The 22,363-nt window shown below is 35.9% G+C and overlaps 4 protein-coding genes across 4 annotated transcripts; 3 read left to right on the top strand and 1 right to left on the bottom strand.

The window, feature by feature from the left end:
* Nucleotides 1-1,429: 1,429 nt before the first annotated feature.
* On the top strand, nt 1,430-1,924 carry LOC131612237 (uncharacterized). Its single transcript, XM_058884045.1, has one exon. It carries the CDS (start codon nt 1,492-1,494, stop codon nt 1,882-1,884), a length of 393 nt encoding a protein of 130 aa, XP_058740028.1. The 5' UTR covers nt 1,430-1,491; the 3' UTR covers nt 1,885-1,924.
* Nucleotides 1,925-15,222: 13,298 nt separating this feature from the next.
* On the top strand, nt 15,223-15,895 carry LOC131612236 (uncharacterized). Its single transcript, XM_058884044.1, has one exon. The coding sequence runs from the start codon at nt 15,334-15,336 to the stop codon at nt 15,721-15,723; it is 390 nt and encodes a 129-aa protein (XP_058740027.1). The 5' UTR covers nt 15,223-15,333; the 3' UTR covers nt 15,724-15,895.
* Nucleotides 15,896-18,838: 2,943 nt separating this feature from the next.
* On the top strand, nt 18,839-19,523 carry LOC131612234 (uncharacterized). The gene has a single exon (XM_058884043.1). The coding sequence runs from the start codon at nt 18,920-18,922 to the stop codon at nt 19,307-19,309; it is 390 nt and encodes a 129-aa protein (XP_058740026.1). The 5' UTR covers nt 18,839-18,919; the 3' UTR covers nt 19,310-19,523.
* Nucleotides 19,356-21,716, bottom strand: LOC131612233 (pentatricopeptide repeat-containing protein At4g33170-like). Its single transcript, XM_058884042.1, has one exon. The coding sequence runs from the start codon at nt 21,452-21,454 to the stop codon at nt 19,766-19,768; it is 1,689 nt and encodes a 562-aa protein (XP_058740025.1). The 5' UTR covers nt 21,455-21,716; the 3' UTR covers nt 19,356-19,765.
* Between the last annotated feature and the right edge of the window lie 647 nt (nt 21,717-22,363).

Below are 22,363 nucleotides of genomic sequence, written 5' to 3'. Positions count from 1 at the left end.
GTTGCACTGGATTTGATCGCTGGGGATGTTAGAGATTTGTGTAATAATTTCAGTTTTTGTTCTGTTATGTACCTTAACAGGTTGTTCATCTCTGATGCCCACAATCTTGTTAAATGGGGCAAAATTCTTAGGGTTAGATCGTGGACTGTAGATCCCCTGTGTTCTTCTGTTATTTCCCCAGTGGGCTTTCTTTCTTAATGAAATTAGCTTTCCAATAAAAAAATAAAAAGATAGCATACCTCTTATTTTTTATATTCACCACCTCTTTCACAACCCATCACATCAAAGATTTTGCTTATGTCATAAACTGAATCATATCTCTTGATAACTACACCAAAATATAACTTAACAACTTCAATACAAACTGATTTAAGCATATCATCTCATAAGTTAAGCTTTTGTTCAATGTTAAAATACTTTCCAACATTAAATTTATGAACATCCGATTCACCAACCTCCAATACCACAACATGCAGACCAACAACATTTGATAGCTCAGAGACTCAATTGACAATATTATGGTGCACTATTTGATATTTATATATGTTTTATGCATAAGAACCAGACAAACATTCATATTTGTTCCAAAAAATCCTAAAAATCGCTCGGACAATATCTATCTTGAATGAGTTAACCAAACATATGAACATTGTTGTTTCATACCAAGGTCATTTAAATTTTTAGCGGTACTATATAAATGTATCATGGTTTAACTGTAAAAAAATATAATACGAGTTTATTTTATTATTATTATTATTATTATTATTATTATTATTATTATTATTATTATTATTATTATTATTTAATTGTAATAGATATTTTATGAGATTTTTTATAACGTGTCGTAGTCGGTTTGATCGTCTTTAAAGACGGGCATGTTTAATACTCTCATTTATATAATTATATTAAAATTTAAGTGTTAGTTCAATATTTAAAATCAGAATCAACAAATTTTTAGTTGGTTCAGTGGTGATTGACGCTGAATTTAGTAGGAAGAATCGTAATTTGATCCCCTGCAATTGCAATCGGAAGAGACTGAAATCACTTGATGCCAGAACTGACCCACGAACTGGACTAAACCGATGGAGAAAAACCAAAAAAAAAAAACTGAATTAAAAAATTTAAAAATTCAAAGCTACTAGAAGAAAAGATGCAAATTGAATAGTTGTATCTCGTTTTTCACACTCTCATATATTTGTTTATTTCAACATATTATATAGTGTCAAAGTGTTGTTTGTTGACTTCATTTTTCAAATGCAGCCCTTTATTTTATTATTTATATATCTATCCACACTTATGCTATGTATCCGCTTTTGCTATGTTTTGACCAAATTAAACGTGCAATTATTGTTTAATATATCTCTGATACATATATAGTCCAATAAGCATAGCATATTGCATAGTTAATTTACTTTCAAAGAACATTCTCTATTCATTCCCATAAAGTAGGAAAACCTTCACTCTCATTCACCAGCTCAAGCAATTCAAAACATGGAAATAAAGAGGTATTTGAGCAGAATGGGCCACCGGCGTCTCGACTACGGTGGGACGACCACCACCGGCCAACGAAAGAAGATGCAGATGATACGGATGAGAGGTCCGCGTAAGGATCGGAGGGTCAGAACAAGCCCAAAGCTAAGATGGATGATGAGATCACCAATGAAGTTGGTGAGAAATGTTAAGAATGTTTATATGAAGTTTATGTTAAAGTTGGCTGGTAATGTAGGAGGGGCATTGAACACTGATAACAAGTTTGGTGTGAAACGGATTCCAAAAGCTCCTCAAGTGTCTTCTAAAGGTTGTTCTGGTGATGCATTTGAGGCTAGACTTATATTTGAGATTTCTAAGAACTTGGTTTCTTCACATGAACTATATTCCATGTAATTGATTGTTCATTTTGTTTTCTTAATTTTATTGTAAAGTATTCCACATGGTTACTCATTAGGAAATGTTAAGGAATGAATTCAACTGTATCTTAATTTGGAGTACTTCGCAAGAATACTTTTTTTTCAAAAAAAAAGAAAAGAATCATTATCACTACTTTCACCATCCTTATACCTTTTTAACTTTTGAGAATGAAGCCTGGATAAAAAAATTTACTTGGCACTCCTACCCCCTACATGATATATGAAATTAATGTAAAATAAGTAAAGCAATACAAAATTTCTTACCTCATTTACACTTTGCAAATAATTTAGTAATGCATTTATACCATGCATTACTAATTGTAGCATATAGGAATGAGATCATCTCCTTGCTTACAACAATTCTGCTCTAATTTTGTGAGAGTGAAGAGAGAGAAATTGGAAATCAAAAAATAAATAGTAAAAGAGAGATTAAAATAATGAGAGAGATAAGAAAGAAAAAAGAGCATGCAAGAATCCTGCAGAGAAATGGCGGCAGATGATCCAAATCCGTAGTATACATGATGTGTAAATTAACCACATTTTATTACAAAATGTGGTAATAATGTATGAAATTTGGTGGTTTTAAGGGTAATACTATATTTTGTATGCAAATGCGGAATGATAGTTTGGGTGGACCGCATTCTCGTCATTACCATCACGTATCTCTCATATCAGTGTTCATCTCTAAAACACCAACGAGATAAATCACAATTAAGGTTATCTCTAACGCAAAGTTGCGAGAACATTCGTATTTTCGTGTCGGTGATCTCTCGCACACAACTCAAACACATAAGTATTAAGTTTCGGTACAAAGTAATTGTTAGCTCTAAATCCATCTCTAGAGTCTAGAAGCTAACAAAAATATATCCCTAACCAGAATTCATGAAGTATATCTCTATAGAAACACAAATCCAAACATAAATTAGGGAAGATAACAATAACGATTTATAAAGCAGATTTTATACAACGCCATGAGCGATAAATATACATAAGATTCGATTAAATATACATACAAACCCACCACAAAAAGGAGAAGAGATAAACCAAATATCTCATGGGTTGTCAGCTCCGATTGATGTGCAATCCACCTCAGATCATCCAAGTGCACGATCTAATGTTATTTTCTAAGCTAATCCTAACCTAAGAATGAAAATGATGGAATTGAGACAAAAAAACCAAAACCATACCCTAAAAATGTGAAAGAATATACCCCGCAAAGCGCGCTGAGCTAGCTAAGCGAGCTGTTAAAAATATCTAAAATATATACGTTGGTATTGTTAGAACAAGATTTGTTCTGATCAATTATCTTAGTTTTGATGATAACAATAATATGAATTTTGCTTAAGATAATATGGTACTCTAATCCAATGCAATTTCCTTTTCAGGAAATATTTAAAGAGTACGCATAATTCAGCGCTCAGAAGCTTTGTCTCAAAGGGTTCAGCATGCAACATCAGAACATGGTCTGGCAAGACATCAGAAGATGGTCGAAGCAGAATCAGAACATGGGTCTATGGAAGCATCAGAAGAACAAGAGAACAGAAGCACTGAAGTTCTGATGGTATCACGCTCAGAAGCACTTCAAGGTCAGAAGATCAGAAGATGCTTTGCACCAAGCTGTTTGACTCTGATGATATTCAAACGTTGTATTCACAAACATCAGATCAGAAGGAAGTACAAGTGGCAAGCTACGCTGACTGACAAAAGGAACGTTAAAAGCTATTCTAGGCTACGTCAGTAGACACAGCGTGAACAAGGCTCGAGGTAGTTGACAAAAGCGTATAACATTAAATGCGATGCTGTACGGAACACGCAAAGCATTAAATGCACTCAACGGTCATCTTCTCCAACGCCTATAAATATGAAGTTCTGATGAGAAGCAAGGTTAACGACTCTGCACCAAAACAATTCAAATTAACTTGCTGAAACGCTGTTCAAATTAAAAACTCAGAATCTTCATCTTCATCAAAGCTCACTACATTGCTGTTGTAATATATTAGTGAGATTAAGCTTAAACGTTAAGAGAAATATCACAGTTTGTGATTATCGCTTTTAAGAAGCAATTGTAATACTCTTAGAATTGATTACATTAAGTTGTAAGGAACTAGAGTGATCGTGTGGATCAGAATACTCTAGGAAGTCTTAGAGGTTATCTAAGCAGGTTGTAACTAGAGTGATCGTGTGGATCAGTATACTCTAGAAAAGTCTTAGAGGGTATCTAAGCAGTTGTTCCTGGAGTGATCAGTGTGTGATCAGAAGACTCTGGAAGACTTAGTTGCTGACTAAGTGGAGAACCATTGTAATCCGTGCGATTAGTGGATTAAATCCTCAGTTGAGGTAAATCATCTCTGCGGGGGTGGACTGGAGTAGTTTAGTTAACAACGAACCAGGATAAAAATAACTGTGCAATTTATTTTTATCTGTCAAGTTTTTAAAGCTACACTTATTCAAACCCCCCCTTTCTAAGTGTTTTTCTATCCTTCAATTGGCATCAGAGCGCCGGTTCTAAGGTGCAAGCACTTAACCGTGTTTAGAAAAGATTCAGGAAGAGAAAAACGCTTCAGTAAAAGATGGTTGATGAAAGTGAAAAGTCTACACCTGTATCTACATCTGGCTCTGCTGAGCAATACAACGGTAACAATGGTTATACTAGACCGCCGGTATTTGATGGTGAAAACTTTGAATACTGGAAAGATAAACTGGAAAGTTACTTTCTTGGTCTAGATGGTGATCTATGGGATCTTCTGATGGATGGTTACAAACATCCAGTAAATGCCAGAGGCGTAAAGCTGACAAGGCAAGAAATGAATGATGATCAGAAAAAGCTTTTCAGGAATCATCATAAATGCAGAACTGTTTTGCTGAATGCTATCTCTCATGCTGAGTATGAGAAGATATCTAACAGGGAAACGGCCTATGACATATATGAGTCCTTGAAAATGACTCATGAAGGAAATGCTCAAGTCAAGGAGACTAAAGCTCTAGCTTTAATCCAGAAGTATGAAGCCTTCAAGATGGAGGATGATGAAGACATTGAAAAGATGTTTTCAAGATTTCAAACTCTTACTGCTGGGTTGAGAGTTCTTGACAAGGGATACACCAAGGCTGATCACGTAAAGAAGATCATCAGAAGCTTACCCAGAAGATGGGGTCCTATGGTGACTGCATTCAAGATTGCAAAGAATCTGAATGAAGTTTCTCTGGAAGAGCTTATCAGTGCCTTGAGAAGTCATGAAATAGAGTTGGACGCAAATGAGCCTCAAAAGAAAGGTAAGTCTATTGCATTAAAATCAAATATCAAAAAATGCACTAACGCTTTTCAGGCTAGAGAAGAAGATCCTGAAGAATCAGAATCTGAAGAAGAAGATGAACTGTCTTTGATCTCCAGAAGGCTAAATCAACTCTGGAAGACCAAGCAAAGGAAGTTCAGAGGCTTCAGAAGTTCAAAGAAATTTGAACGTGGAGAATCTTCTGATGACAGAAGATTTGACAAGAAGAAGGTCATGTGCTATGAATGCAATGAGCCTGGACACTTCAAGAATGAATGTCCAAATCTTCAGAAGGAAAATCCCAAGAAAAAGTTTCACAAGAAGAAAGGTCTTATGGCAACCTGGGATGAGTCAGAAGATGATTCAGACTCTGAAGATGAGCAGGCCAACTGTGCGCTGATGGCGACAGAAGATGACGGATCAGAATCTACATCAGAATCAGATTCTGAAGAGGTATTTTCTGAACTTACTAGAGATGAGTTAGTTTCCGGTCTAACTGAACTTCTGGAACTCAAATCTCAGATTAGTCTCAAATACAAAAAGCTGAAAAAGCTATTTGAATTTGAAACAAAGAAGCTTGAGTTGGAGAATTCTGAATTAAAAGAAAAACTTTTAAAATTATCCAATAATGTTGGATCTCCTTCTGATTCAGAAAAATCCACTCCTAGTCTAAACCATATTCTGAAAGAATATGATTTAAGTTTCAGGAAGTTCTTATCTAGAAGTATTGGCAGAAGTCAGCTAGCTTCTATGATATATGCTGTGTCTGGAAACAAAAGAGTCGGCATTGGTTTTGAGGGTGAAACCCCATACAAACTTGAACCTGTTGATGAAATGAAATTCACATACAAGCCATTGTATGATCAGTTCAAGTATGGCCACTCCCATGATATTAGGCACACTTCACATGCTCAAAGTTTTCACATAACACACACCAAAAAGCATGTGACACAACCTAGGAAATATCATGAAACTCACATTAAAAATTATCATGCTGTTCCTCCTATTGCTTACAATGTTAAACCCAAGTTCAATCAGAACTTGAGAAAATCTAACAAGAAAGGACCCAAAAAGATGTGGGTACCTAAGGATAAGATTATTCCTATTGCAGATATCCTTGACTGCAAAAAGGACAAAGCACAACATGTCATGGTACCTGGACTCTGGATGCTCACGACACATGACAGGAAGAAGGTCTATGTTCCAAGACCTGGTGCTTAAGTCTGGAGGAGAAGTCAAGTTTGGAGGAGATCAGAAGGGCAAGATAATTGGCTCTGGAACTATAAAGTCTGGTAACTCTCCTTCCATTTCTAATGTACTTCTTGTAGAAGGATTAACACATAACCTCTTATCTATCAGTCAATTGAGTGACAATGGTTATGATATAATCTTTAATCAAGAGTCTTGCAAGGCTGTAAATCAGAAGGATGGCTCAATCCTATTTACAGGCAAGAGGAAGAACAACATTTATAAGACAGATCTGCAAGATCTTATGAGTCAGAAGGTGACTTGTCTTATGTCTGTTTCTGAAGAGCAGTGGGTCTGGCACAGAAGATTAGGTCATGCTAGTTTGAGAAAGATTTCTCAGATTAACAAACTGAATCTTGTCAGAGGACTCCCTAATCTGAAATTCAAATCAGATGCTCTTTGTGAAGCATGTCAGAAGGGCAAGTTCTCCAAACCTGCATTCAAGTCCAAGAATGTTGTTTCTACCTCAAGGCCATTAGAACTCTTGCACATTGATCTGTTTGGCCCAGTCAAAACAGCATCTGTCAGAGGGAAGAAATATGGATTAGTCATCGTAGATGATTATAGCCGCTGGACATGGGTAAAATTCTTGAAACACAAGGATGAGACTCATTCAGTGTTCTTTGATTTCTGCATTCAGATTCAATCTGAAAAAGAGTGTAAAATCATAAAGGTCAGAAGTGATCCTGGTGGTGAATTTGAGAACAGATCCTTTGAAGAATTCTTCAAAGAAAATGGTATTGCCCATGATTTCTCTTGTCCTAGAACTCCACAGCAAAATGGAGTTGTAGAACGAAAGAATAGGACTCTGCAAGAAATGGCCAGAACCATGATCAATGAAACCAATATGGCTAAGCATTTCTGGGCAGAAGCAATAAACACTGCATGCTATATTCAGAATAGAATCTCTATCAGACCTATTCTAAATAAGACTCCTTATGAATTGTGGAAGAATAGAAAGCCCAACATTTCATATTTCCATCCTTTTGGATGTGTATGCTTTATTCTGAACACTAAAGATCATCTTGGTAAGTTTGATTCCAAAGCTCAAAAATGTTTCCTTCTTGGATATTCTGAACGCTCAAAAGGCTACAGAGTATACAATACTGAAACATTGATTGTAGAAGAATCAATCAATATCAGGTTTGATGATAAGCTTGGTTCTGAAAAACCAAAGCAGTTTGATAATTTTGCAGATTGTGATATTGATATATCAGAAGTTGTTGAGCCAAGAAGCAACGCATCAGAAGCAGAGCTTCTCAGAAGCAAAGAATCGGAAGATCAAGTATCAGCTTCTCTGGAGAATCTAAGCATATCTGAAGAACCAACTGTCAGAAGATCATCCAGACTCATCACTGGTCATTCAGAAGATGTCATTCTTGGAAAGAAGGATGATCCAATCAGAACAAGAGCATTCCTTAAGAACAATGCAGATTGTCAATTAGGTCTTGTATCTTTGATCGAGCCAACTTCTGTTGATCATGCTCTAGAAGATCCAGACTGGATAATTGCTATGCAAGAAGAATTGAATCAGTTTACAAGGAATGATGTTTGGGATCTTGTTCCTAGACCAGATGGATTCAATATAATCGGTACAAAATGTGTCTTCAGAAACAAGCCCAGAATTAGAAGATGAGAAATTCTTATATATGGGTATCTTCTGAAATGAAATCTTTTTCTTAAGAAGTTCTGATTGAAATCAAATAGAAATTGTGATTCAGTTATTACTAACGTTTCATTGTCTAAGTTGACTCAGAATCTCTTTAATAGCAAAACAGCTGTAACTGGCTATCCAGATGGTAAACACGTGTTCACTACTCCTGGACAAGCGTGCGTGCAGTTGAGGGGACGTCTACTTAGGTAACTGTGCAAGTCACGTCTTTTGTCATTATTATCTCTCCTCATGTCACGTAACATTAAATGCTTTTCATCATTAACTCCCTTTCAGTTTTCTTTTTATATTCTTCAAACGTTTCTTTTCCCTCTTATATTTTTCTCACTTTGCATACAATTTCTTTTTCGTTCTCTCTCTCTTTACATTCATATCATAAACCCTAGCAGTTTCAAATATCTGCAAATTCATCATGAATCCATCGTCAAGCTCTGGGAATCAAGATAATGATCGGAAACAAAAGAGAAAGGCAACTGCTGAACCAGAAACTAAACCAAAAAGAGTAAGGATCACCTATGACCCTCTAAAAGTGTATCAACCCCTTGACAGTACCCCTCAATCACCTCCCTCTTCAAAGACCTCCACCACCTCTTCCTCCTCATTCATCCTCTCGGAACCACTCTCTTCACCATCTGATATCTCCTCTCCTTCAACCCATCCATCAGATATTTCTTCATCTCTCTCACACCCTTTTCCCACCAGAACACCTAATCCCTATAGTGTTGTTCTTCCCGACTCCAGGTTCACTGTCAACCCTCCAACCCCTACCACTCAATCATATCTGGAGCTTTTACATTCTGATGTAAATGGCTGGTTGGAGATTCTGGGTGCTGCTCACCTTAACCATCTGGATGAGTATGCTACAAGCAACCTTTGGGATACCTTTCGTCAGGATTTTCTGGCTAAGGCTACAGACACTCAGAGAAGGATTATGTCTGAAGCTCCTGGTGTTCGTGGTCTTCGGTTGGAAGTTGGTGAAAGCAGCCATCACCATCTCCTCAAGAACAGAAGTGTTCTTGAAGGGAAGATACCAGCAGATGAGTTGGAAGTAGAAAATCTCTGCAGAGACATCGTGGTGTGGAGACCATGGTTTCCTGTGCTGACTGGAGATTTTCAGTGGCTGTTCAACTGGTTCAGAATGAACCCTTCTGAAAAAGCACCTCACATGGTCTTTCCAGTAGTGGTTTATCCTGCTGAAGTTGCTAGTCCTACTCCTCCAACAAACCTAGCAGCTATTCTTCAAGCGTTGGAAGATGGAACTTCTGAGCTGCCTGAACCAGAATATGCTAAGGCTACTTCTGAGTCAGACTCAGATGAGGAAATGGAAGATGCACAAGCTGAAGATCTTCCAGAAGATCACCCTGCTGGAATTGCTGTCCCTTCTGGCAGAAATTCAGGTGCCTCTTCTTCTGGTGAAACCTCAGCTCTGATGGAGACCTTGGAAACTCTTCATCAGAATCAAGCTATGCTGGCTTCTCGTTTGGACGCGCAAGAAGCAGCCAATGCTGAGTTTCGCTCCTTCATGGCAAGGCAAGCTACAAGCACTGACGGGATTCATGATGTTCTGGCGCGGATTTTGCGTAGGCTAGGATCTTAGTCCTTTGGTCTTTGTAGTTTTCTTTCCTTGTTGCATCTGTTTTTCCTGCATTCCTCTCCTGTAATCCTTCTTGCTGGTTATCAATGAAAACTTTCCTTTGTTTTTACATTCCAGTGATTTTATTTGTCGTTTTATTCATCTGAATCTTTTGAAATATTCTTTTTGATGTTATGACAAAAAGGGGGAGCAGATAAATGATAAATGATTTGATTAATCTATCAGTTGCTGGGTAAAGCTCCCACACATTCACTAACGAGAACTGCAAGTTCTATATGGTTTAAGTGTTTTGCAGGTATAAAGAAGTGAAGAGAATCTTCAAAGCAAACACAAGAAGAAAAACCATGGAAACTGAAGCAAGCTGAGTGCTATCAAGCTTCAGAAATCAGAAGCAAGAAAGAAGAATGAATCAGAAGCACTGATAATAGAATTTGATCCATATTGGTCTATTTGTTCTGACAAAATTCTATTTGCTTTGATACATTATTTTAGCCTATATGGCTCTGATACATATCATGTGTTCTAATATACATTTTATGTTCTGACTCGTTCATGCTGACTTTTGTCGTTTAGTTTTTGTTCTGTAACATTTCAGGATGTAGAGATGCTCAGATGATGCTCTGGTACATTCAACAATGTTCTGATACAAATCTAGCATGAAGTGATGTTGGTAGAAATTCAAAGCTCTGAAGCTATCCGAGGGAAGCAGAAATCAGAAGCTGTGAAGGTTCTAAAGATCCAGAAAACTCAAGTTCTGAAGCTGTCCTAAATGGAAGCAGAAATCAGAAGCTGTGAATGTTCAGAAGATCAAAGAAATTCAAGTTCTGAAGCTGTCCTAGATGGAAGCAGGAATCAGAAGCTGTGAGTGTTCTAAGGATCTAAAGAAATTCTAGTTCTGAAGCTGTCCAATGGAAGCAGAAGTCAGAAGCTATGAATTCTCTGAAGACAGAAGCTTATATGATCGTCTCTACCGAAATAATCAGGGAAATCTTTTATTAAAGTTCTTCGAGTATTTATTTCAGGGGGAGATTATTTATCTCAGGGGGAGATTGTTAATCTCAGGGGGAGACATATTCATATGCTTATGCTATAGCTGTGTAATTTGTCTTTTGCCGTCTGTTCTTTCTGATCGCAAATTCATATCATTTATATATGTTTTTGTCATCATCAAAAAGGGGGAGATTGTTAGAACAAGATTTGTTCTGATCAATTATCTTAGTTTTGATGATAACAATAATATGAATTTTGCTTAAGATAATATGGTACTCTAATCCAATGCAATTTCCTTTTCAGGAAATATTTAAAGAGTACGCATAATTCAGCGCTCAGAAGCTTTGTCTCAAAGGGTTCAGCATGCAACATCAGAACATGGTCTGGCAAGACATCAGAAGATGGTCGAAGCAGAATCAGAACATGGGTCTATGGAAGCATCAGAAGAACAAGAGAACAGAAGCACTGAAGTTCTGATGGTATCACGCTCAGAAGCACTTCAAGGTCAGAAGATCAGAAGATGCTTTGCACCAAGCTGTTTGACTCTGATGATATTCAAACGTTGTATTCACAAACATCAGATCAGAAGGAAGTACAAGTGGCAAGCTACGCTGACTGACAAAAGGAACGTTAAAAGCTATTCTAGGCTACGTCAGTAGACACAGCGTGAACAAGGCTCGAGGTAGTTGGCAAAAGCGTATAACATTAAATGCGATGCTGTACGGAACACGCAAAGCATTAAATGCACTCAACGGTCATCTTCTCCAACGCCTATAAATATGAAGTTCTGATGAGAAGCAAGGTTAACGACTCTGCACCAAAACAATTCAAATTAACTTGCTGAAACGCTGTTCAAATTAAAAACTCAGAATCTTCATCTTCATCAAAGCTCACTACATTGCTGTTGTAATATATTAGTGAGATTAAGCTTAAACGTTAAGAGAAATATCACAGTTTGTGATTATCGCTTTTAAGAAGCAATTGTAATACTCTTAGAATTGATTACATTAAGTTGTAAGGAACTAGAGTGATCGTGTGGATCAGAATACTCTAGGAAGTCTTAGAGGTTATCTAAGCAGGTTGTAACTAGAGTGATCGTGTGGATCAGTATACTCTAGAAAAGTCTTAGAGGGTATCTAAGCAGTTGTTCCTGGAGTGATCAGTGTGTGATCAGAAGACTCTGGAAGACTTAGTTGCTGACTAAGTGGAGAACCATTGTAATCCGTGCGATTAGTGGATTAAATCCTCAGTTGAGGTAAATCATCTCTGCGGGGGTGGACTGGAGTAGTTTAGTTAACAACGAACCAGGATAAAAATAACTGTGCAATTTATTTTTATCTGTCAAGTTTTTAAAGCTACACTTATTCAAACCCCCCCTTTCTAAGTGTTTTTCTATCCTTCAGGTACATGGGACTTGGCTAAGAGGGTTGAGCTTGCTCAGAGGGCTCTTCGCTATACGGGCTGAGTTGGCTAAGCGGACTTAAAAAAATCAATCATGCCTCTGTTATTGAAAGTGGTAGCGCGCTACAACTCTGGCTAAGTGGGCTTCTGCATAATTTTCTCCTTATTACTCCAAAACTGCGTATCCGAAGTCGTGCTTTCGAAAATTTATTTCTCGAGGCTGCGATACACATCAATACCTATAAAATAATGAAAAATGGTCAAACGGTACATAAAACGAATCAAAACTCAAGTATACGAATATTTACACAAAAGTTAGGATTTTATTATAAAAACGGAAATAATATAATCGATAAGTGCCACAAATATATACTTAAAATAATGATATTTTGGCACTTATCAGTGACATGCCTCTATCAATTTTTCTTTTTGCATTTTGAGGGTACGAAAACTATCAATGTCATGTCCTTATGTTTGATGGTATTCATACCATTTTCCTGCTTCGTCCCCTACGGGGCAATGATTTAAAGGTGGTCGTTTGATGATTTGATTGTTCATTACTTCCTTGAGTATTTGGATCCTCCTTTTTTCAAAAAGAAGTTTTCTTCTCTAGGATTTCTTCTAAACGGTGCCTCGCACTCTGGTCGGCCTTCTTGCCTTTGCTGAGCATTCCATGGATTACCTTCTTCTTCGATCCTTCTCGCTCCCTCTTCTCTCCGGCCTTCATTTTTCCAGTCTCTGCTTCGTGTCTCCATGGACCCATTCTCTCAAGAAATCTCCTTGGCCTCAATGTATTTCTCAGCTCAATTTCGAATCTCATTCATCGAGTACGACTTATGCAACATTAAAGCCTCAATGAAAATTCTTGGGCTTAAACATTTCTCGAAGGCCGTGATAAATATATCTTTATTTGGTTTCACCACTTTAAGGGCAATGTTGTTAAACCGGACTATATATCTCTTCAAAAACTCAATAGAACGTTATTGGACAACGAGCCTTGTTTAGCGAAAATTGAATAATAAAACAAGTTGCAAGATCTTTGAAGCTTGTGATGGACTTATCAAGTAGCACTGCAATCCACTTATGAGCTACATATTTCAAGTTCCCTATAGAAATTTTGGAATGCTGAAACATGACTTTGAGAATCGTTTGTTTTGTCATAAGAGTCAATGGTAAGTTCCTAAAAGTAACGAGGAATAACTACTTCTTAGATTGCCTTTGAAAAAGGTTAAAAACCTCATACATCAACCTAGTTGTTTCGGTTAAGTGACATTTTTACTTAAGAGTTCGATTTGTTGTCTCGGCTCTCTCCATGGCCTTCATCCCTTCTATGAGTTCACTCTCCCGTTCCTCTAGTTGCCGCTTGAGCTTGACCTTTCAAATTTGAGGTTCATCTTGTTGACGCTGCTACTTCTCATTCGTTGTTGCTCCATATTTCTCTCTTTAAACTCTTGTATTGCCTTCATAAGTTGAGCTAGTTGTGAGCTAGAATAATCGTTGAACACATAATCAAAAGAGGTTTGGGTTGGCTTGAGTCATACCATCGTGGTATGTAGGTACAAAATGGAGCTAGGTAGTTAGAAAGATTTACTGTAGCCCTACTTTGGGTGTCAATGTTCATGTATGTGAACACAACACAAGATAGTTTCTTCATATGAGCTACTCAATAGAAAACCTTAGCCAAAATACCCATAGTACTCTAAGAAAATTACTAATGAAAAAATACATTGTTTCTCCTAGATTCCCGAATCCGCCTTTTTCTCCCAAGTCTCGTCTTTTATAATACACGTTGTCTTGACCTAATGTTCTTCTATTTGGATGTACATGCACATTAGGCGTTATCTCTAATGTCTACATAACTCGTTTGTAAATGAGCATGGGGTTAAGCATGTGTAGCTTACATCACTCGTTCGTAAAGAAGCGTAGAGTTGAACACACACATCTTACCTCACTTGTCTGTGCGGGAATGTAGCGTTGAGCACTCACATCTTATGTCACTCTTCCATGTAGGACATGTGACATGCCATAAGAAAATCTTAGGAGGGGATTTATTTTGAGGAAAATTTTCGGTATGGTCAAGGTGAAAGCTCAAAATAACTTGAATGGATAAATTGAGCTACGCACGTCAAATGCTTGAGTTGAGCTAAACATATCCTACGTAAGCGTCGGATGGAGGAGCATGTAGTTATCTAAAGGTTACTTATAACCAACCAAAATTTATGGTTAACTAAGAATTTATTAGGGGTGTTCAAAAATATGGTTAACTGAATTGTATACTTAAATTCATCTGTATTGCGCTATAAAAAATTGAACTATTTAATTAAAACAATCCAAATTCAGTTTAAAACAACTCAAAAAAAATTTCCTTGAAAACAAAAGAAAAATTGAAAATTCAAAAAAAAAAATTTAAATTAAATTTAAAATAAATATTCTTAAAATGTTGTTTTTTAATATAAAAATTTAAATTTTTTATGAAATTAAAAAAATTGGTTTTAAAAGAGTTTAAAAGAAAATTTTGATTTGAAATTACAAATTCATTATAAATTAGTTTTAAATCCATTTTAACATTTAACTAAATTTTTATTGAATGGATTATATTTTTATTGAACGGATTATGGCAAGTTAAACCAAATTATTAATAAGATTTGGTTAAATTCATGAACCATAAACTCCCCCAAGAATATACCTTACAAAAATTACAAGACTATAATGTAAAGACACAATATAATGTCTTAACTTTGATATCTATAATAAAAAATACATATAAGAACATTATGCAATCACGAGCCATTATCAAGAAACAAATGAAAATGAAAAAAAAAAAAAAAAAAAAAACTCAAAGCATCTAGAAGGAAAGAATGCAAACTCATTTTTTAATATCGTTTATTTAGTATTAAAGAGAAAACTTTTCAAGGAAGAAAAGTACAATTTGTCTAGGTCATATTTGTTTACTCGTGCATACTATGCATTATGTCGGGTCAAAGTGTTGTTTGTTGACTTTACTTGTCAAAAATGTAGCCATTTCTATATCTTTTATATTGCACAATTACGCTATGCATGTGACTGCTATGTAATGTTTTGACCAAATTTAACATGATATTTTTTCAAATTTTCGCTCTCATATATATAGTCCAATAAGCATAGCATAGCTCATTCAAGCAACAATCTTTATTCATTCACATAAAGTGAGAAAACCATCCTAACTTTATCCTCATTCACCACCACCTTCTCCAAGTTCAAGCTATTAAAAATATGGAAATAAAGAGATACTTAAGCAGAAGGGGCTACCGGCGTCTCGACTATGGCACAACCACGACCGGCCAACGGAAAAAGATGCGGATCATACGGATTGTAGGTCCACGTAGAGATTGGAGAATCAGAACAAGTCCAAGGTTAAGATGGATGATAAGATCACCAGTGAAATTGGTGAGAAAGGTTAAGAATATTTATATGAACTTTATGTTGAAGTTGGCTGGTAATGTAGGAGGGGCCTTGAACACTGATAACAAGTTTGGTGTGAAAAGGACTCTTAAGGCTCGTCAAGGGTCTTCTAAAGGTTATTCTGGTGATGCATTTGAGGCCAGGCTTATATTTGAGATTTCCAAGACTTTGGCTGCTTCACATGAACTATATTCCATGTAATTGTTTGATTCTTTTTGTTTTCTTAATTTTATTGTAAAAACAATGATTCCCCCTATTAGGAAAAATGTTAAAGAATGAATTCAATTGTATCTTAGTTTAGGGTACTGTTGAGATAAAAAAAAAAAGGAATATGCCAAAATATCTGAATATGCCACATTCTCTTTATTATATGAAAAAAGAAGAATATTATAATTTGTAGGTTACATTTATTTTCTATGCATAAATGATATATATACAACTAAAGAAACAACCAACTTGTGATGACAACCTAACAACATGAATAACTAATTATGACAACCTAACAACATGAAATACATACTATGGATTAGTATCCAATATACTCCCACCCACAAGCTGGACTGAAAAGAGATTTCAAATTATGTTTAAAAATCATAAATTTAAAGGTTGGCTTGTGGAGAAGTTTGGTGAATGAAGCAGCCACTTGTGATGTAGAGGATATAGAAAAAGGTTTGATTGACTTTTGTTCTATTTTTTATATAATAATATGGTAATCTATGTCGGTATATTTTGTTCTTTCATGAAAAGTTGAGTTTTGAGCTAGGTAAATTGTTGAATATGTCTTTCAAGAGGTAGTGAAACCATTAAATTTCACAAGTGACACTAGCTAGGGGTATGTATTATGCCTTGGAGTTGGATTTGGAGCCAATGGTTTGTTTATAGGATTTCTATGTAGCACCGACCCTTTTGAAAATGAGTGTGTTTGTGTCACTGTTGATATTGAACACTTATATTAATATTTGTAATTTACGTTTAATTTATTATATTTTTAAAATATTATCGGTATCGCCGTGTTAGTGTTGGGATCATATTCGGAGTGTAGATAGGAAGTAATGAATCTTTTAGCAGTGGGTCATCTAGCCCAGTTCGAGTCTAAAAAATCCAGATAATTTAATATTAGTAAAGGAAGAATAGAAAAGACCATTTGCATTGATTGAGAGACATATTGGCTAAGTTGTTGTACAACAAAGACAATATATGGTCGTACATTAAAAAAAATATATATATATATATATATATATATATATATATATATATATATATATATATATATATATATATATATATATATATATATATATATATATATATGGTCTTGTTGTTGTAAGGTTTAGAAGCTTGTCAATAAGCATTCTTAACGGGTACAAATTCTTATGTCTTCCTCAAGACAGTTACATGTCAGTTGAAGGACGACCCTGGATCTCGACATGCTCATTCCAACTTGTTCTCGATGCGGTAGAAAGACTAGGATCCCAAGACTTCACTATTCACCCAACCATAGTCTTTAGCATTGTCTTAGAGTTCTTGATTAGACGAAGAAGTTATTTTCCTATTTTCTTGTCCTTGTTTAAGGACAAAAAAATAAGACCATGAGTCTTACATCTAATTTATTGTCAAGGTCGTCTCAATTTTTTGGAGGCTCTGTGTAGGTAAGTCATGGTTCAACCATGACAAAATAATTATAGGTCCTATTTAACCCAATTTTAATAGTAGCAAAGGTTTATGAGGTCCTATTTAATTACAGTTTAACTCTAAAAAATTTGAAACCCTGTGCGGTAGCCCGCCTTGCACATCCTCAAAGACGGCCCTGCTTATTGTTTTAACCACCATATTACTTCCTCAACACTAAATGGACGCTTGAAGTTACGCGCAACAGACACCTAGCAAATATTTGCACTTTTGGACTATCCATGTAATTTTTAACAATAGTGGGATTAGCTAAGTTGACGCCTCTAAAACTAAATATTACCCCAATCTAATTCATGTTAATACAAACGGAATAAAGCTCTCTATCAATGGGAACAGGTCTATCATTTCTGGTTTAATGGTGGATGAAACATCACTAAGCTCTTTAAAGAGGACTCCTACAAATAAGTTTCCTAGGTTATTCATGTTCATATTCAGATGAAATCTCATAAATGAATATGGGGGAAAAGGGGAATACTTTAAATTTAAAGCAGTTTAATCCAAGAAATCAAGTGAAAAAGTAGCTAATGGAACAAGCATTTTGAATTTGGAAGCCTCCACCAACAAAGACAAAGCAAACAAAAGTTCTGAAGTTTCCAATGAAGAAGCCCTTTGAACGAAGAGATTATGAAAAAGTGTAAATAAGATAAAAGGTTATCGCTTTATATTCAAAGTAAAAAGTTAGACACAATGGCCAAGATCCACTAGAAGTTCAAAGAAGTCATTCAACGGCTCAAGTCACATGTTGAAGTGATAATTGCACTTGAGTGTGCCTAGGCGCGTCACCTTTCCCACTACGCGTGTGGGACGCGTTTAGGCCATCATCATAAAAAACACGTTTCATCAACTGTGTGCATTTAATGCGCGTGTCTCCCATGATAATCACTCTTATTAAGCAAGAAACCTCTACTGAACAGATGAGATCACCACGGTTTAGATTCTTGGATTGGTTTCATAGACTGTTATATTAACAATCCTCTTTTTATGAGTTATAGCAAGAACTTGGGAGGCAATTGTTTCGAGCTGGCCTACGGCCCACAAGACCGGCCCAATTGACATAGATCCATCCTCTTCATATATATTGCCGCTTGAAAAACAAATACCATGAATTTGATTCAAATGCTTCAAAATATTTTAGACATATTTTGAAACTTTTAAATTAATTTATGATATTTGTCGTAGTTTCAGATAAGGACACAATATAATGTCTAACTTTGACATCTAACAAAAATACATATAAGAACATTAGGCAATCATAAATGATTACTAAAAAAAATTAAAAAGATAGAAAACCAAAGCATCTAGAAGAAAAGAACACAAAATTCATCTATTTAAATGTTGTTTGTTGATATCAGCATTAAAGAAAGAAAACTTTTCACGGAAAGGATGGTTCGTCTTGGTCAGAGTCAGACATATAGACATATGCATTATTTCATGTCAAAGTGTTTGTTTGTTGACTTTACTTGTCAAAAATGTAGCCATTTCTATATCTTTTATTTTGCACAATTATGCTATGCATGTGATTGCTATGTTTTGACCAAATCAAACATGATTTTTTTTTTCAAATTTTCTCTCTCATATATATAGTCCAATAAGCATAGCATAAGTTCATTCAAGCAACAATCTTTATTCATTCACATAAAGTGAGAACACCATCATAAACTTCATTCTCATTCACCACCACCTCCTCCAAGTTCAACCTGTTAAAAAAATGGATATAAAGAGATACTTAAGCAGAAGGGGCTACCGGCGTCTCGACTACGGCACAACCACCACCGGCCAATGGAAGAAGATGCGGATCATACGGATTGTAGGTCCGCGTAGAGATTGGAGGATCAGAACAAGTCCTAGGCTAAGATGGATGATAAGATCACCATTGAAGTTGGTGACAAAGGTTAAGAATATATATATGAATCTTATGTTGAAGTTGGCTGGTAATGTAGGAGGGGCATTGAACACTGATAACAAGTTTGGTGTGAAAAGGGCTCCAAAGATTCGGCAAGGGTCTTCTAAAGGTTATTCTAGTGGTGCATTTGAGGCCAGGCTTATATTTGAGATTTCTAAGAACTTGGTTGCTTCACATGAACTATATTCCATATAATTGTTTGATTCTTTTTGTTTTCTTGATTTTATTGTAAGAACTTCCAAATGATTCCTTATTAGGAAATGTTACGGAATGAATTCAATTGTATCTTAGTTCTGACTGCATAATTGTGTGTTGACCACACGAATCAGAGTCCTTATAACTCATAACTTACATGCCAGACTTGAGCATTAGACATATTTCATCCTAGCTATCAAGAATGATGAATTCTTAAGAGACAGAAAACAAAAAATGTTATAAAATTAAGATGGACAAAATAACATCCAAAAAGTGAAAACATCCTAACAAAATTGAGATTCTATTTGTGCAATGACATACTACTTTTAAAGGACGACCCGTGTATATTAATATATCTCCCCCTATATATAAATTAATTCGATATATCACAAACAGCCAAAGGAAGGACAGAGACTCCTCTAAACAACTTCTCCTTCAACTATGTATTCCTGATATTTAAATCTTTTCAATATCAATCCAACTGGATCCTGGTATTTTCTTTACATTCCTTACCTCCATTAGTTCTCTCAGACTCACCACACCATCCCAATTGCTTGATTCAGCCAACATGTTAGACAATAATACATAGGATGACGGGTCATTTTTGTCATGTTTTATGGCATGTTCTGCTGCAAGTTTCCCAGTCTCTACATCCCCGTGAACCTGACAAGCACTTAGCAATGTTTGCCAAACCCGCACACCAGGTTGAAATGGCATTCGTAAGATTAACTCCTTAGCTTCTTTGATAAGCCCAGCCCGGCCTAGGATACTTACCATGCAAATGTAGTGATCTTCTCCGGGAAAGATTCCGTAGTCATTATTCATGGAGGAAAAATACTTCCACCCTTCGTCAACAAACCCACCTTGACTACATGCATAAAGAACACAAATGAATGTGATGTAATTTGGTACTACACTCGTTTCCTTCATTTCATCAAAAATTTGAAGAGCTTCTCTGGATTGACCATTCTGTGCACACGCCATTATCACTGTTGTCCATGAGATAACAGAACGAGAATCCATCGATCGAAAAAGTGCCCGTGCACTATCCATGCATCCACATTTTGCATACATATCAAGAAGAGCATTATCAACGCAAACATCAACGTCACTTCCATGTTTGATCCTCATGCCATGAAACTGTTTCCCTTCCTCCAATGAAGTCAAACAGGCACAAGCATTTAGAGCAGTTGCCAAGGTAAATTTATTCGGCTCGACACTCATTTTCTTCATTTGTGCAATGACCGCAAGCGCCTTTCTTGGTTCCCCCCACCGTAAACATCCATCCGCCATTTGTGTCCAAGAGCATACATCTTTGTTAGGCATCTCATCAAAAGCTTTGAAACTCTCCTCCAACTTTTGATTTTTTATATACATGTCAACCAAAGAATTCCCTACACAAATATCATCCCCATAACCACTTTTAACAAGGTGCGCATGAACCTGCATTCCCATTTCAAGATACGAGATAGCAGCCAACCCCGTTAAAGCACTGGAAAAAGTGAACTCGTCCGGCTTCACATCCTTACAAATCATGTATCGCCAAAATTCCGGAATCCGCTCACAGGAAAACTGCAAGTAACCTCCTATCATAGTATTCCATGTCACTATATCTTTAATAGAACTCGTCTCAAAAATTCGCAAGGCTTCCGTCAATTTACCATGCCTAACTAAAGCTGTCAAAAACGCGTTCAGCAAAAATACATTAGACTCAAGTCCCGACCGAACCACTAAAGAATAAATCTGGTAAGCCTGCGTCTCATTCTCGGTTAACGAAGAAGCTTGGAGAGCACTAACAAATGTAAACTCATTCGGTCTCGTGACTCCCTCACGGTGCATACTGGTGAACAAAGAAAGAGCTTCAGAAGAACAGCCGTTACGGATACAACCCGCCATGACAACAGACCATGAGACCACATTTCTATCTGGCATTTCATCAAACAGTTGGAGTGCAGAAGTAAGGTTTCGGATTTTGATATACAGGTTGAGCAAATGGTTTTGGAGAAAAATAGTAAGAGGGATATACCCTTTGATGAAATGAGTGTGAATTGCTGTTCCTTTCAGAAAGTTTGAGTCTTGTGCATATGCTCGTAATAGATTTGAGTATAATTCTTCCTTTTTGGCCATTTCTTTGATGCAAAACATGATCACAAAAAGGGTATGACAGTGTAATGATTACGCCAAACTGGATCAATGAAAGTGCAACTGTGAAATGGCTCTGATGGTTTTCCAGTTTTCCCTCTGGTTGTTCAACTTGTCTTGTATGTGGCTATAAGGATTGTTTAGACATTGAATTAATCTGGTAAAATTTGACCACCGTTGAACTAGTTTTTTGAAATGCGAGAATATCAAACTGGTAGATTGGGATACAAATTCATAAGCTCAATTAGATAAACTATAAAGTTAACTAACTCGACGAGTTTAGATTTTTTTTTTTGAAAAAAGAAGTTAATATGATATAAATTCTCTTTTAATTAACTTTGACCACATTTGACTTAACATGAAGGTTTGACTTAACCATAAAGGTTTTGAGTTATGAAAGAGTGTTTCTCTCATAATATCATTTTTGAATCATGTTAAATCAAGCAAAGTTTTTATTAAAAAAAAAGTAAGAAAACAAAACATTACTTGTTGTTTTTTACTATACTCCATGCACAGACCACACTCCCTTTATAAACCCTAAAATATCATCTTTATATTTCGTAATTTAAAGGTTTTAGACACATCCATTGAACAACAAGATCACTTCATGACTAAGGAGCGCTCATTTTTCCCTTAAATATGTTTGAAGTATAATTTCAAATACATTTGGAGTTACAATCTTTGGAATTTCACGCGGAAAAATAAATTTGACTGTCACTTTGCATGTATGCCATTATTTATGTTTTTCATTATCAAAACACTTTTATTTGAAAAATCCTACAAAAATATCCTTCCAATGGCACTTCAGATTTTTACTTCAAAACAACATTTTTCTGAATTTTGACATCAAATAAGCAAAAGAAGTTGAAATTTCATATGATGTACATGTATGTATTATATTGATCATTGTTT

Source organism: Vicia villosa, linkage group LG6, assembly GCF_029867415.1.
Source record: "Vicia villosa cultivar HV-30 ecotype Madison, WI linkage group LG6, Vvil1.0, whole genome shotgun sequence".
Classification (NCBI taxonomy): Eukaryota; Viridiplantae; Streptophyta; class Magnoliopsida; order Fabales; family Fabaceae; genus Vicia; species Vicia villosa.
Note: the sequence above shows the minus strand (reverse complement) of the source record. Positions and strands in the feature narration are given on the sequence as shown.